Source organism: Hylobates moloch, unplaced genomic scaffold, assembly GCF_009828535.3.
Source record: "Hylobates moloch isolate HMO894 unplaced genomic scaffold, HMol_V3 SCAFFOLD_27, whole genome shotgun sequence".
Lineage (NCBI taxonomy): Eukaryota > Metazoa > Chordata > Mammalia > Primates > Hylobatidae > Hylobates > Hylobates moloch.
This window is the reverse complement of record NW_026652302.1, coordinates 3,573,314-3,587,437: the sequence shown is the minus strand read 5'-3', so window position 1 is coordinate 3,587,437 and position 14,124 is coordinate 3,573,314. Positions and strand designations below refer to the sequence as shown.

Sequence of the window (14,124 nt, the reverse complement as noted above, 5' to 3'; positions counted from 1 at the left end):
GAGCCAGCCAAGGTTGTGAGGAGAGGGAGAGGTAGAGCATTTGGGCAGGTAAGTCAAGTAGACTGAGGTATTAGGGTCTGAGATAAAAGAGAGGGGTAAAAATGCCCTAAAGATATGCTTTATCCATGTGTGAACACGTACCCTAAAACTCAAAGTATAACAATAATAAAATTTTTTAAAAAATAAAAATAAATGCGAAAAAAAAGATACGCTTTATCCAAGGTTGATCCTGAAAGAAATCTGCAGCTTTCAGCCTTTCCCTCCCTCTCTCTCTCTCTCTCTCTCTCTCACACACACACACACACACACACACACACACACTTTCCTTTCTTACTCCAGGAGCAGATATATGATGAATATATTATTTGGGGGGCATATCTTTTTTCCATCTTTGAAGTGTAATATAGATAGGATCCACGTTATCTATAACATCCTTTGGTAGAAACTTAAAGACTTGGAACTAATCCTACAATTCCAACTTTGCGATTTTCAAAGCACTTTTATATCAATTATCTTATTCTACTGTTACAGTCCTATAAGGTGGAAATTACTATCCTCATTTTCTTAATGCAGGAACTAGCCTGCCGATACCCTCCCAGCTACCTAGTGGTGACAACGCTTACACCCAGGTGTCTTGGCTCCAAGGTCAGCATTTCCGTGCGATGGGAGAGCTGAATTCAGTGTGTTGAGCGAGGGAAAGGAAGTCAGACTTTGACAACAGAAAGGTAGCTGAGGACTTCATGAAGCCTATGAACTCATTTGGGAGGCAAGGGTAGACATTTGTTATAAATAGCACTGCAGTGACAGAGGTCAAAACACAACCTGAATACCTTCTGTACAAAGAAAATTTTAATGAGCAGATTTGTTTCATTTTGTTTTGTTCAGGTGAGTGTTAGATTTGGCAGATTTTCATTCCCTAGGTGAAAGACACAAACAAAAATGTTTATAAAAGATTAAAAAAAAATCTACACCACCCTTCCACATACGACAAAGCATACGAGAGTAAGGATCGATCGCACGATTGATTGTAACAGATCTGTGACAACTAGCGGTGACAGTCAAGCCTAACAAACTGTCTTCTTTCTCAGACTTCAACTGAGAGCATTATGCTGCAGCTCGAAACACTTCCAAGTGGGTTTTTCTCTAGAGTTCTAAAAATATTTAGCTGATTAATCTATGTGTTCATTGGGCTAATACCGTGAGCCACAGACATTGGTCTATTGGTAAAAAGTTCCCCTGCCACTCAGAAGTGGTTATTAACCCTTAGATTACACCCCCAGGTTAGGCCAAGCCAAAGAAATCCATTAGTCGGTCTTACAGCTGGGCCTTTATCAAGTGGAAGCTTGCATTTTGCAGCTCAAATGCTGCCGCACTGTCTCAGCCTGAAAGAAGCTATGCTGCTGCACTAACAGTTACCACTGTGATCTGGTGACCCACTGACCGCAAAAAAGGTGTGAATACAACTACAATGGGTCCTTGGGGATACAGTTTTCCCTCAGGCTTCTGCAGAGTCCCAAACTATCAAGCAAATTACCTATCTGTCAGCAGAGCCTTCAGGTAATCAGTGTGTGGGTTAGGATGGGATGGCGGGGGATGCATGGCACAGTTGGCAGCCTAACTTCTCCCAGCCTCGTCTCACATCATTCTCCAACAGGATAACAATGCTGTCAAATCAGATTCAGAGATGCTGACATCAAAATGCTCTCTGGAAGCTACAGTCCTTCAAATCCTAACTATCTTCTCTGTTTTGAAACCAGGAAAACCAGCTGGACAAGGTGAATGTCACCTAGATTCAACCAATGTGCATCTTTGCAAATGAATTTTTTCTTTTTTTCTTCCCTGAAGAAGGGCAGAGCTCTTACAGCTAAATCATGCTTCCTTAGAAAAGGTTACCAAGAGGAATAATCAGACTGTCAGCAGCTCTCTCCAACTTCAGGAACAAACATTATACCCCATCCCCAGTGATAATTCAGCTCAGACACAGATCAACAAAGGGGCCTGGCCTGGCCAGGAGGACCACCTGAGATCCATAAAGGGCTGAGGTGGGCAAGGCCCAGAAACGTAGGTTTCCTGTGGTCCTCATGGCCTTCTGTCTTGCAGACCATTCACTCTTGGGGAGACAAGCTACTTCCCTTACAATTTGTAGGCTCTGCCTAACTCCAGATGATCATGAACATAAGGGGCTGAAATTGCATGGATCTGAAGAACCTGCCTGAAGCGTCTGCGTAAGAATGCAGGGAGAAGCTTCATAGCTGGTAAAGCTGCTGTCTGGAGCAATGTTCTGGGTCCGACTGCCAGCCTTGAAATTCAGAATGGGCCTCTTTTTAGTTATACGACATGGACAATAACTTTTTCATGCCTCAGCCTCTTCGTCTGCAAAATAGAGACAGCTACAATATCTGCCTGGAGTCTTATTACGATAATTAAATAAGCTAATTTTTGTAAATTGCTTAGGAGAGTGTTTTGTACATAATATACATTTGAGGGAAGAGAGCGAAAGATAGAAACGTCTCTGAGCTGGATATCACTGTCCTTTCCCCAGCAGAGGAGGTCATCAAACTCCTTAGCCGCTCCTATTTCCGAAGCTCTCTGCCGCCCCCTGCTGACAGCTGCTTGATACTATCGGTGTAACTTGGTTCACTCCTCTACAGACTGTAGTTATCTCCATTCCTTTTCGACAAGTACCCTATTCTACAACCGGGCTAAAAATCTCTCATTCCTCTAAAATTCCATGCTTCTGCGCCAACGCCTGTGCTGCTGCTTCCCCCTAGCATGCCCTTTCTCCCTCCACATCTACCTATCAAAGCCATGCCCACCTCAAGTGCCATGGCATTCATGCAGCCTTCCTTTGTCGCTCCCCAGAATGTGCTCTTCCCATGCATAACCTTCCTCCAGCACGGTCCTCACTCCTCTCTTACCCATTCCTCTCTGTGCTGTAATTAGTGTTGAACTCGTCTTACTGCACAACTGCTTCTTCCTGCTATAGGATAGCGTCTAAAGTCCTTTTTGTCGCTCAAATCCTGCAGGATCATCTTTCCTCATTCTCTGATCCAAGCCACATTGGTCTTTCAGTTTTTGCAACACTCTGTGCTCTCTCCTGCCACAAGGATTCTTCTAAGCTGGTGCTTCTGTCTGGGACACTCTCTCCACTCACTCTTCCTCCAGCCCACCCTCAGACCTTAGCCCAAACACTATTTTCCAAGAAAACCCTCTTTGACCCCCCTTCCTTGGCCTGATTACCTGTACATAATCTCATAGCAATATCTGCCTATTTTTCTAACAAAAAATTCACCATAGTTTTAAACTTCTATTTTTAATCATTTGATTAACCTTTGCCATCCCTATAGGACAATGCGCTCTGTGGGGGCAGAAGTTGTGCCTATCTTTCTTTACTGCTGTGTTCCTAGCTACCAGCATAATGCCGCATACCCAGTACATACACAATAAATATGTGTTGAATGAATAAACAAAGAAGCCACATTAAACAGAATCTTAGCCACAGTGTCAAAACATATGTATTATATATATTAAATATGAAATCATATTTATTCCATTTCTACCATTCATTTTTAAGATATTAAATTATAGATAGATAGACAGCAAGCAAGAGTTTCTCTGAAACACAGCAAGGAGGCAGAATAGTTCTGATCCTTACCTTCGGTGCTCATATCTGGTGTTGGCATCCAGATGTAGGCCAAGCCTTCTTCCCTATATAGTTTAATCATAGTGTCTGGAGTCATGGGCTCTGGGTAGCGGTTACAGCCTGAGGAATTCTGTACAATATCCCATTCAGTCTGGAAATTCATTACAGCTGTAATCCCCAATTCATGCTTCAGTTTGATGGTTACATGTTCCACTTGACGAGGGCAGCTACCCAGCCAGATATTTGGTAGAATTCTAATGAGAACATATGGAGTCAACTATTACTAGTGTTGTTCTGATTTGAGGTTTAAGGAGCTGCATAAAACATGTAGTATTAAAATATAACTAACCTTTAAGTCTGGCACAGGAAAGCTAGATATTTTAGAATATGAGCACCAATGTTATTATTGAAAGAAAAAGTACTGGTGTTGCTGCTTTGGGGAAAGCAAGTATTTCAATTAACTAGAATGCTAGGAAATGGACATTTGCAAACCAAATCAAGCAATATATTAAAATAAGTCTACCAAGTTGTACTTATTCAATGAATGCATATATGGTTCCACATGATAAAAATCCATCAACAGACTTCAAATGCTAACAAATTAGAGGTGAAAATTCGTGTAATTATACAAATAAATTCTGAAAAACAAATTTCAGCAGGCATTCCGGTTTAAAAGTCTATGTAAATATTTCAAATAGTATGAGACTTTAAAATATGCTAAAGAGTAGAAGCTAACAAACAGCAGACTTCTTTTAAATAAAATCAGATTCAACATTAATTCCATTAGTACCTAGCAGTGTTCTATAAGTTTCATCTAATGCTGCAAGGTAAGAAGGAGAAATAGCAATATAGTTTCCTTTTGGAAATTATCATTGAGGTTTATTATAGAAAAAATAATGAAATGAAAAAGTTAAAAACTCAGAAAAATTTTAATAACCCTTTAGACAAGAACCCAAGGAGAAAAAAAATAAAACACGCCTATCTGGCCGGATGCAGTGGTTCACATCTGTAATCCCAGGACTTTGGGAGGCCAAGGCGGGTGGGTCACCTGAGGTTAGAAGTTTGAGACAAGCCTGGCCGATTCTACTAAAAATACAAAAATTAGCCGGGCGTGGTGGTGGACACCTGTAATCCCAGCTACTCAGGAGGCTGAGGCAGAAGAATTGCTTGAACCCAGGAGGCAGAGGTTGCAGTGAGCCGAGACTGCACCACTGCACTCCAGCCTGAGTGACAGAGTGAGACTCCATCTCTTAAAAAAAAAAAGTTTATTCTCTCCTGTAGGGTAAGCAGAACTGAAGTGTTAGAAAGACAGTGGTGGATCTTCATTAGAGAATTGGGCAATTGGCTTCTCATGTTAACAATGTTGACAACAACAGCCAAAAGGAAAAATGTAAAAAAACAAAAAACAAGCTGGGGCGCAGTGGCTCACGCCTGTAGTCTGGCACTTTGGATGGCTGAGGCAGGGATTGCTTGAGGCCAGAAGTTCCAGCCAGCCCAGCCAACATGGCAGAAACCTCGTCTCTAGTAAAATTACAAAAATTAGCCGGGCGTGGTGGCACACACCTGTAATCCCAGATACCTTGAAAGGCTGAGGCCTGAGAATTGCTTGAATCCAGGAGGCAGAGGTTGCAACGAGCCAAGATCACACCACTGCACTCCAGCCTGGGCAATGGAGCAAGACTGTGTCTCAAAAAAAAATAGTAATAAATAAAAAATAAAATAAAATAAAAAATAAAAAGATTTCGTATAACATTTAGTAATAATTGTCTGATGTTAGGCCAAGTTATTTATCAACTCTAACCTGTTGGTGTACTCATCTTTAGAATGGGTCTAAAAATAACTCATAAAAATCTTGTAAGGAATAAATACAATTAAATAATGTATCTGAATTGGACTGAAACCAGTGGATGCACAGTAAGTGCAAGTGGATTTTATGTGTAGCTATAGTGATTTACTTATTTTTGTAATTTACTTTGCATTGCACTGTAAAGATTATTCAGTTAATTCTTCATTGTTTCCTATATTCTTCATTTGAATGCTACAGAGTAGAAAATACCCTATTTCTTTGTATGAAAGCTAGCTTTTTTTGTTTTTTGCTTTTTTCCTTTTGGTGGTGGTTGGCATTGTTGATGTTAACAGGAGAAGCCAATTAACTAATCCTCTAATGTGGTCATGACCCATAATCGATGAAAATTATCTCATACGATCTGGCACTATCTGTCTAAAGCCTGAGCCCTGCTTCCCCTACAGGAGGAGAACAACTTATTTTTCTACTTGTGTTCTTGTCTAAAGGGTTATTAGGAATTTCCTTGTGGAAATCCTTACTGAGGATTATTATGGGAAAAAAATGATAAAAGAAAACTTAGAAATGGCAAAAGACTTAATGGTGATGGAAAGAGGGGCATGAAATCCAAGGCCTTCATCTTATCCCTGGCCCCAGATAATTCTTAGATATTCCACTGGACCCAGTGTACTGAGAGAAAGACCTTGAGCAAGGACACTCACAGGGTGCCCAAGAGCTGAGCTTCACCAGGACCTGGATAGCTGAGTATTCAGGGGAAAATTCACACTAACTTGCTGATTGCCCCTTCCCTCTGGCTGTTGAGTGAGACCTGCCTCTAACTAGATGTCCCATCCCTCTTTCCAGATCTTTCAAAGATCCCTTGCCCAGGGACCTGCTGGATGCCTAGCAAGGTGATAGTGCTGGGCTCCCACATGTATACTTTGAGGTTGAACTGAGCACACTAAAGCTCCTAAGCTGGAAAAGAGGGAAGTGGACACTTCTGTTATATAACTAAGAAACAGAAACTACTATAAGACAGTAATGTTTTTGTTTTTTTAATTGGCAAAATTTTAAGAGGACTGGTAAAATATTAAAGAGAATTTCATGACAGGCAAGCTAAAATCCAAATACCACTCAGCATTTTCTAGAATATTGCACTCTTTGAGTGGGTACTAGTTAGTAATTAGCTAGTCGGTAAATGCCAAAATAAAATGGCTGGCTAATTTTTCACACAGGATTACATAAAAACTCAAGAATAGTTCATAGAGATATACAAAGGGTAAATTAGGACATTTGAGCCTGCAATATAAGAAATCAGAGTCAGCATATCCCAAACCAGAGTCAGTCTATAGAGTCACATGTTGTTGCTAAAAAAGGTGTTATTCTATCATCTCCTTCAGCCCTGGCCTTCAAATGTTTTTAAGATGATAGGGAAACTCAGAACAAGTCAAAGATAAACAGGCCCAAAGCTGGTAGCTTAACACAAATATCTCACACATAACATTTCTGATGGAAATAAGCACTTAAAATATACATCCAGACATGGTGGAAGTCAGAGTCCATATTTAAGAAATTGAGTATGAACTAATTTCTGCTATTTTAAAACAAGACGTTCTAAACCTAGAGACAGATAACTAAAGATAAACTCTGAAAACAAACACTATATTGAAAGATAGAAAAGTAAGGTTATAAAGTGATTTGTACTGAATCATGACATGGGATGCAGAGACAAAGACTGGGCCTGCTGGAAACGAACACATCAATGGATTCTGCTTAATCAGACAGCTAAAAGTGCCCTTCATGTGCATCCTATTTCAGTTTGTTTTCCAAAAGTAGGTGATATATTTCTAGTTACAGGATTCACTGGGGGTAACAAGATGCATGATATGCTTTCTAAAAAGTAATTAAACTTTTACTTATCCATTCAAAAGAGGATAATTTGATACCATTAAAAATTCATTTTTACTCATCTCATCTCAGTTTTAGTCTTCTTTTGGTATCAGTGTTATTTTAAACAATTTTTAACATCAGGATTTTTAGGGTGAAAAGAAGCCTGTTGAAATATGAGATTAGAGAACAAAAATTCTCTGTAAGAGTAGTTTTAATGCAAGGCATACCAAGATTCACAGATATAATGGAATACAAGTTATAGCTTAAAATTATAAGTTATATCATAAAACTTCCAGAGACTTGTTTCATAAATAATCCACTATCAATCAGGAACTCAGGAGATTTCTGGCAGTTCCACTATAGACTATTTGTAAAGGTAAAGAGACTCCAATTGAACCAAAAGGGTATTGACACTCAGCCAGCTCAGGACAGAAGTTTTGAAATCTGGCTATGCATTCAAGTCACATGAGGTACTTTTATAAAAACATCTATTACCAGGATCCACCTCAGAGATACTTATAGAGAGGCTTGGGAGTTAGGCCTATAATTCTGTAGGTTCTTTGATTTTTGGTCTGTTTAGAAATTAACTAGATTACATATGCAGCAGATTCCAGAACCACCACCTTGGACCACCAGTCCAAGATCTCCATATGCATATAAGAGAAGCTTAATATATAGAGCCCAATATCTTTTTTAAATATCAGTAAAAAATACGGAGATGAGAAAAAATGGTCTTCCTCAGTCTGACATATCTACAAATTAAGGTAAGTTCTTATCTTTGTCCAAAAAATAGTGTCAAGACTACAAATAATTCCTAGATAGTGAGGAGTGAGAAATTATTTGTTATGAGAGACAATGTATATCCCATGTGTTTAATGCACAGTACCTTCTAACTGGTCAAAACTAAATCTACTTCTGAGCCACGACAAATATTTAATATAGTCCTATGCATAAGAATGTACTTTTGTAGAAAAAAATTATTAACCAGGGTTTTGACTATTTCTGTTGTGCTATAATCAGATTATATATAAATAAAATCTACCCTAGTAATATTACAACTTAGCTAAAGACCAGGGGAAAGAATAGATGGCTGACATTCTGGAACCTTATTTTCTTGGACTGCAAATCAAAATCAATTTAATTCATTTGAGTGAATCTGGAATTGTGGTTCCAGGTAATCATATCATAATACTACAATATTTGTTTCACCCATCAGGCTTGGGCCTGTGGTCCAACAGCTACTGAAGCATATGAATCAGAGGCTCAGCTGTCAGTCAAAGGAAGCCTCACTGGCACATCAGACAGAATGAGCATCCAAGCACTTTGTAAAAATCATCACAGGGTATCGACAGGAGAAGTGGGTGTCTAAAAGACAAAAGGTATTGGGAGATAAGTTCATTCTATGGACTTCACATTAGAGCTTCCATCACTAATGGCCATGAGAAATGGCAGAATAACCTTTTCCTAAAGGTGAAAATTAGCATTATTTTGTGTCCATCAAAAGAAAAAAAGATGAGGAAAACCACAGGAATAATGGAACCAACTTTTGTTTATTTATTACACCTAAAGACCCCAACTGTTGAACTGCAGTGCCCTCTTCCTAGCCATACAAATGGAGCACCATTTCAAAAAATAGAAAAAATCGATTTTGCTGAAACTCTTAACAAAACCCAGCTAAGAATTTAAAAGGAATGAAAAAAAAAGCACATTTCCTAAGTTGGATAATTGTGCTGCATTTATCTTATTTAATATTTTATGGGCAATTCAGTGAGAAATTAAAATGTGATCTGGCTTTTAAATAATGAGTAAAGGGAAAAAAAGTCTATCAGTCCTATAATTTAGATCTCATTAGTGGGAAAGCAAGAGAAACATTAAAATCAACCTCTAGTAAGCTCCAGGCTTCAGTAGCACATACAGCTCCTTCTGCTGAAAATTTGTCCTCTAGCATCCAGTGTTAAGTTATTAATGCCAAACTTCTACCCCAAAAGAGTGCTTATAACAGGCTCTGGTTAACTCTGAATAACTACTCAAAGACAAATTCCAATTTAGAAAGTGATACTAATTAGCTTCTTTATTAAAACATAGTTTTATTATGGTTTTCTTATGAGTCATAGACTACGTATATAGAGCAAAAGTGAATTTCTGTAAGTCCAGTTCATTTCTTACATTTTGGGGATGTACTACGTAGTTTACAGCCATATGAAAGCAAATAATTTTTGACAAAATGCTCTTTTATTTTCCATATTATGAAATGCCATATCATTAATTATAAAAGCCTACTATGGATTGACTTGTGTCCCCCTCCCCAAACTCCTATGTTAAAGTTCTAACCCTTAGGAACTCAGAATGTGACTGTATTTGGAGACAGGGTCTCTACAGAGGTGATCAAGTTAAACTGAGGTCATTAGAGTAAGCACTGACCCAAAATGACTAGTGTCCTTATAAGAGGGGGGTTTGAATACAGACACAGAGGGAAGACAATGTGAAGATACAGGGAGAAGATGGCTTCAAACAGATGCTGCCACTCAGCCTTCAGAAGGAGTCAACCCTGTGGACACCTTGATCTCAGACTTTCAGCCTCCAGAACTGTGAAATAATAAGCTTCTATTGTTTAAGCCACACTGTCTGTGGCACTTTGTTAAAGTAGCCTTAGCCACCCAATAAAAGTCTAAACATTCAGGCTTAAAATAGAGTCATTCAATCATCCAGACTCTCTTCAAATATCCATACACCAGACGTCCTTAAAGCATTGTAATAGATCTTTTTTCACCATTCATCCTGATGTTTGGAATTCTTGCAAATACAACTAGCATTTGACGGTAGTTCCCAAATGCTCTCTTCACAACAATACTACCCTTCTTCCTTCCTTCACTGATGTCCTTCCATCTATCACCTGCGCATCTCCCACATGGGGGAAAAGATCACCAGACCCCCAACTAAAATGACTGAAATATGTGGGCCCCTTCTTGATCTAATGATTTGGTACTGAAGTTCTGGGGTGTCTAGTTTTAATAAATGTGGTATAGTCCTGGGTCCTCTTACATGACTCTCAGAGAATGAACCTCAGTGGAGAGTCCCTTGATGTGAGAGCACAGTCTCTCAGACTCACAACTTCTTAAGACTGAGTCCAAGAGAGTTTGGCCTTCTTGTTTTTGAGCATATATAGCCCTGAAATTTGATTTATATGCCGTATCAACAGATTATAATTGTAAATAAGGCAACTAGCACACTTTGCTTCCTTAAAGTCAATCATGAGGCAGCACAAAGATTGAGGCAAATAACCAGGCTACGACTTGGTTACCTTGATACAGATTTAAACAAAATCTGCCTTGAAAATAGGCTATTGGCTTGTTAATGTTGTTTCCAATGCTGAGCATTCTTTGAAAAGTTAAAATGCCATATTTAATTTTTTTTTTACTTAGTGAACTTGAAAAGACTTGTTTAAAATCAATCCCTTGCATACTGAATTAGGAAGCACAAAAGACCAAGGAATAAAAAATTAAATATGTGACTTTTTTTGTATTTGTTTTAAAGAATCTGTCGATTCAACAAATATGAAATGATGGCTACTTTTTGCCAGTAATTCAACAACCAATAGTGAGCAACAGTAAGCAAGACAAAGTATGCCCTCATTTGAGCCTGCATTCTTTGAGGAAGACAGGCAACAAACAAATACATTTACCAAATGTATACATTAGATAGAATTAATTTGTAATGTGCTTTTAAGGACATAAACATGGAATTAAAATAGAGAATTACAGGGGAATGAGATTTTAGATAAGACAGGAAGGTGCTCTCTGAAAAGGTGACATTAAAATAGATCTGACATCAGAAGAGGCAGATACCCGAAGTCCTTAAAGCTAGAGTCAGGTATAGTTTAGGAACTGTGAGAAACCTAGGGACATGGAGTGTGGTGAACAAGGAAGAATATGGAATGAGATAAATATAAAATGACCAGGCAATGCCTTATTGATATGCTAGGGAATTTATATACTAATATAAAAGCAATGAAAAACCAATGAAGGGTTTTTAAGTAGAAGAGTGACATGGACTTAGAGCTTTTAAATGGTGACTCTGGCTGTGATATGAAAATTTGATTGGGTAGCGGGTATAGCAGAGACTAGAGAGGAAGAGGGAAGACTTTTCGGATGGTGATGGCTCAGAATACAGTTAGTGGTACAGATAGAGAGAAGTGGATAAGTTCAAGATGTACTTTAGCAGTAGAACCAACAGAACTTGCACATTAATTGGATGCAATAGTTGAGGAAAACAGAAGATTTAAACATGACCCCAAGGTTACTAAAGCAATATGATAATCTAAATTTTCTTAATCAGGTCTACTCTCAATAAAACTAATATCTACAAGTTTCTTTACTATATATTTTTACAAGACTCAGAGTTCATCGACATTTTATTTATTAGGCATCATGTTAATGGCCTGCATATGGCCCAAAACTTGATAATATCAAGCTATTCAATTCCTTTTGTTTTCCCTCAAATCTTTATTTTTATTATGGAAATGTTAATAAAGTAGGGTTTAATGGAAGTAAAAACTTTATACACTGGATATGTAGCCCATCAAATTTAAGGGTTAAATTTAACTTATAATTTATGAGTTACATTTAATTCATGTTATAATTGATGGTTTAAATTTAACTCATATAGAAATATCCACTGTAGACAAAGTGGTACACAATGAAACAGATTTATTTATGTAATCAAGTCACTAAACAGATTTTTAAAGTTATTCCTTGGATTTGTGGGTCTTTATTTCAGCTCCAAAACAAAAATGAATTTAGAAAACAAGATAGCTGGAAAATGAAAAGATCATGATTTTCTTCCTTTTTTAATGTTAATGTCTTCTTTACTGCCAACCATTTAATTTGTTGAAACACAAGGAATTCCTGGGACAAAAAGGGATTCCATTAAGTACTTTGAGCAACAACATTATAATTTTCTGAAGAAAAAAATAGTTTTGGATAGGTGTATGATTATTATTCATCTAGACCAGTGCACCTCCAACATTAACGTGGAGATGAGTCATCTGGAGATCATGCTAACATGTAGATAGTGACGTAGGACATGTGAGCTGGAGCCTGAGAGTCTGCATGTTCATGAGCTCCCATGTAACACCCATGCTGCTGGCCCTTGGACCACAGCTTATCAACAAATACTCTAATAATTTAATTTAAATACTATTATCATATTATTATACATTGCAATGGTGCAGTACAATTCATAATGTTCAGCTATACTGGGATGTTAACTAAGTAAGATCCTCCTGCTAAAGCAAACAGAAAGACAAGCATTGTATCTCTATTGTTGATGCTAATATTAAGCAGGCTGATTATTGTAAAAAATTCTACTAACTATAGATAATTTTAAAATCTCTTTTGCACTTTTTCTTGAATTCCCAGTGAGCAAGCTGCAGGAAACCAAATGGCTGTGTTTACAGAATGACCTTCCTTGGTTCTAAATCATTCCCCTTTTCTCCTATTTACAGTGCTCATGGACCTCTTGATAGAAGCCTAAAATTTCCTTTTGTGTTATATTTTGAAAAGCTGCATAAGATTTTTTTATATACAGATGCTGAAAATTTAAGAAAATACACATAAGACTTAAAATTTATGTGGCATCAAATAATTTAAATGGTTGAAAACTGACACAATTAGCAGTGCTGCAGTCAGGGATGTCAAAAATTAGATAAGGTTCTAGAAAGACAAACAAGAAACACCTCCGCTTCCCTATGAGTTGTGAGTAATTAGGATGGTAGGAACAGAGGAGAAATGCATAATTAAAAATATTATAATATTGATGCTTCCCACATCCCTGGGAAGTTTTGCTTCTTTCATTCATCCTGAAGTCAGAGTACAAAGAGTATACTTCATGACATGAGAGAGAAATCATGATAGTTACTACCTACCAAGGATGTGAAAATCAGAAAGGCCTCTGTCCTCCTTAAGTTACCCAAGGATCCTGAGGATCCACAGATACGGGAAAACAGATACTTGTCAGTAATACTTGATTTATTTACTTGATTACTAACTACAAAAGATTGTAAATTAGCAATTAGACAAGTAGCCTAATACAATTAACAAGGAGAATTAAGTACCAATCCCACCCAAACTGAAACTGTCATATTTAAGTTGGTATATCTCAAACAACTCTAATTGTCATGAGTGCATTTGGTTACACATGTTCCTGTTTGCAGTTAATTCATCCTGGCAAGACCTTCAGAATACAGTTTTATTTAAGATCATCTCTTCTAATAAGCATACCTAGCTTCTATTGAGTGAAGTGCTTAATTGGTAAAAATTGATCTTAAATTTTTGTCAACTAAAATTGCCTCTTCCACATTTCATAGCCCAGGACATTGACATTTCCATCTTATGTTATGCGAATGTTTCAATATTTTCAAAAGTGTTGTTGCTGTTGTTATGAGACAGGGTCTCCCTTTATTGCTTAGGCTGGAGTACAGTGGCACAATCATGGCTCACTGTAGCCTCGAATTCCTGGGCTCAAGTGATCCTCCCACCTCATCCTCCTGAGTAGGACTACAGGCATGTGCCACAATGCCTAGGTAATTTCTTTTCTACTTTTTTGGAAACGAGGTCTTGCTATGTTGCCCATGCTAATCTCGAACTCCCCACCTTAAGTAACCCTTCTGCTTCAGCCTCCCAGGTCACTGGGATTACAGGGATAAGCCACCATCCTGGCAAAATTTTTTTTTTTTTTTTTTTTTTTTTGAGACAAGTTCTGGTTCTATCACCCAGGCTAGAATGCAGTGGCGTGATCTTAGCTCAGTGCG

At 37.9% G+C, this 14,124-nt stretch overlaps 1 protein-coding gene across 7 annotated transcripts in view; it reads right to left on the bottom strand.

Annotated features, from left to right (window-relative positions):
* LOC116463091 (laforin) overlaps positions 1–14,124 on the bottom strand; it is a 358,522-nt gene that overhangs the window by 265,451 nt on the left and 78,947 nt on the right. For 6 of the 7 annotated variants that reach the window (XR_009211986.1, XR_009211987.1, XM_058434474.1 and 3 more), the window contains exon 3: positions 3,656–3,897. The exons of the other annotated variant lie outside the window; for it this stretch is intronic. Coding sequence is in view for 4 of the 6 variants with exons in the window: in XM_058434474.1 (XP_058290457.1) it covers positions 3,656–3,897 (242 nt within the window). In the remaining 2 variants the exon portion in view is untranslated. The remainder of the gene's footprint in view (positions 1–3,655; positions 3,898–14,124) is intronic. 7 annotated transcript variants of the gene reach the window in all.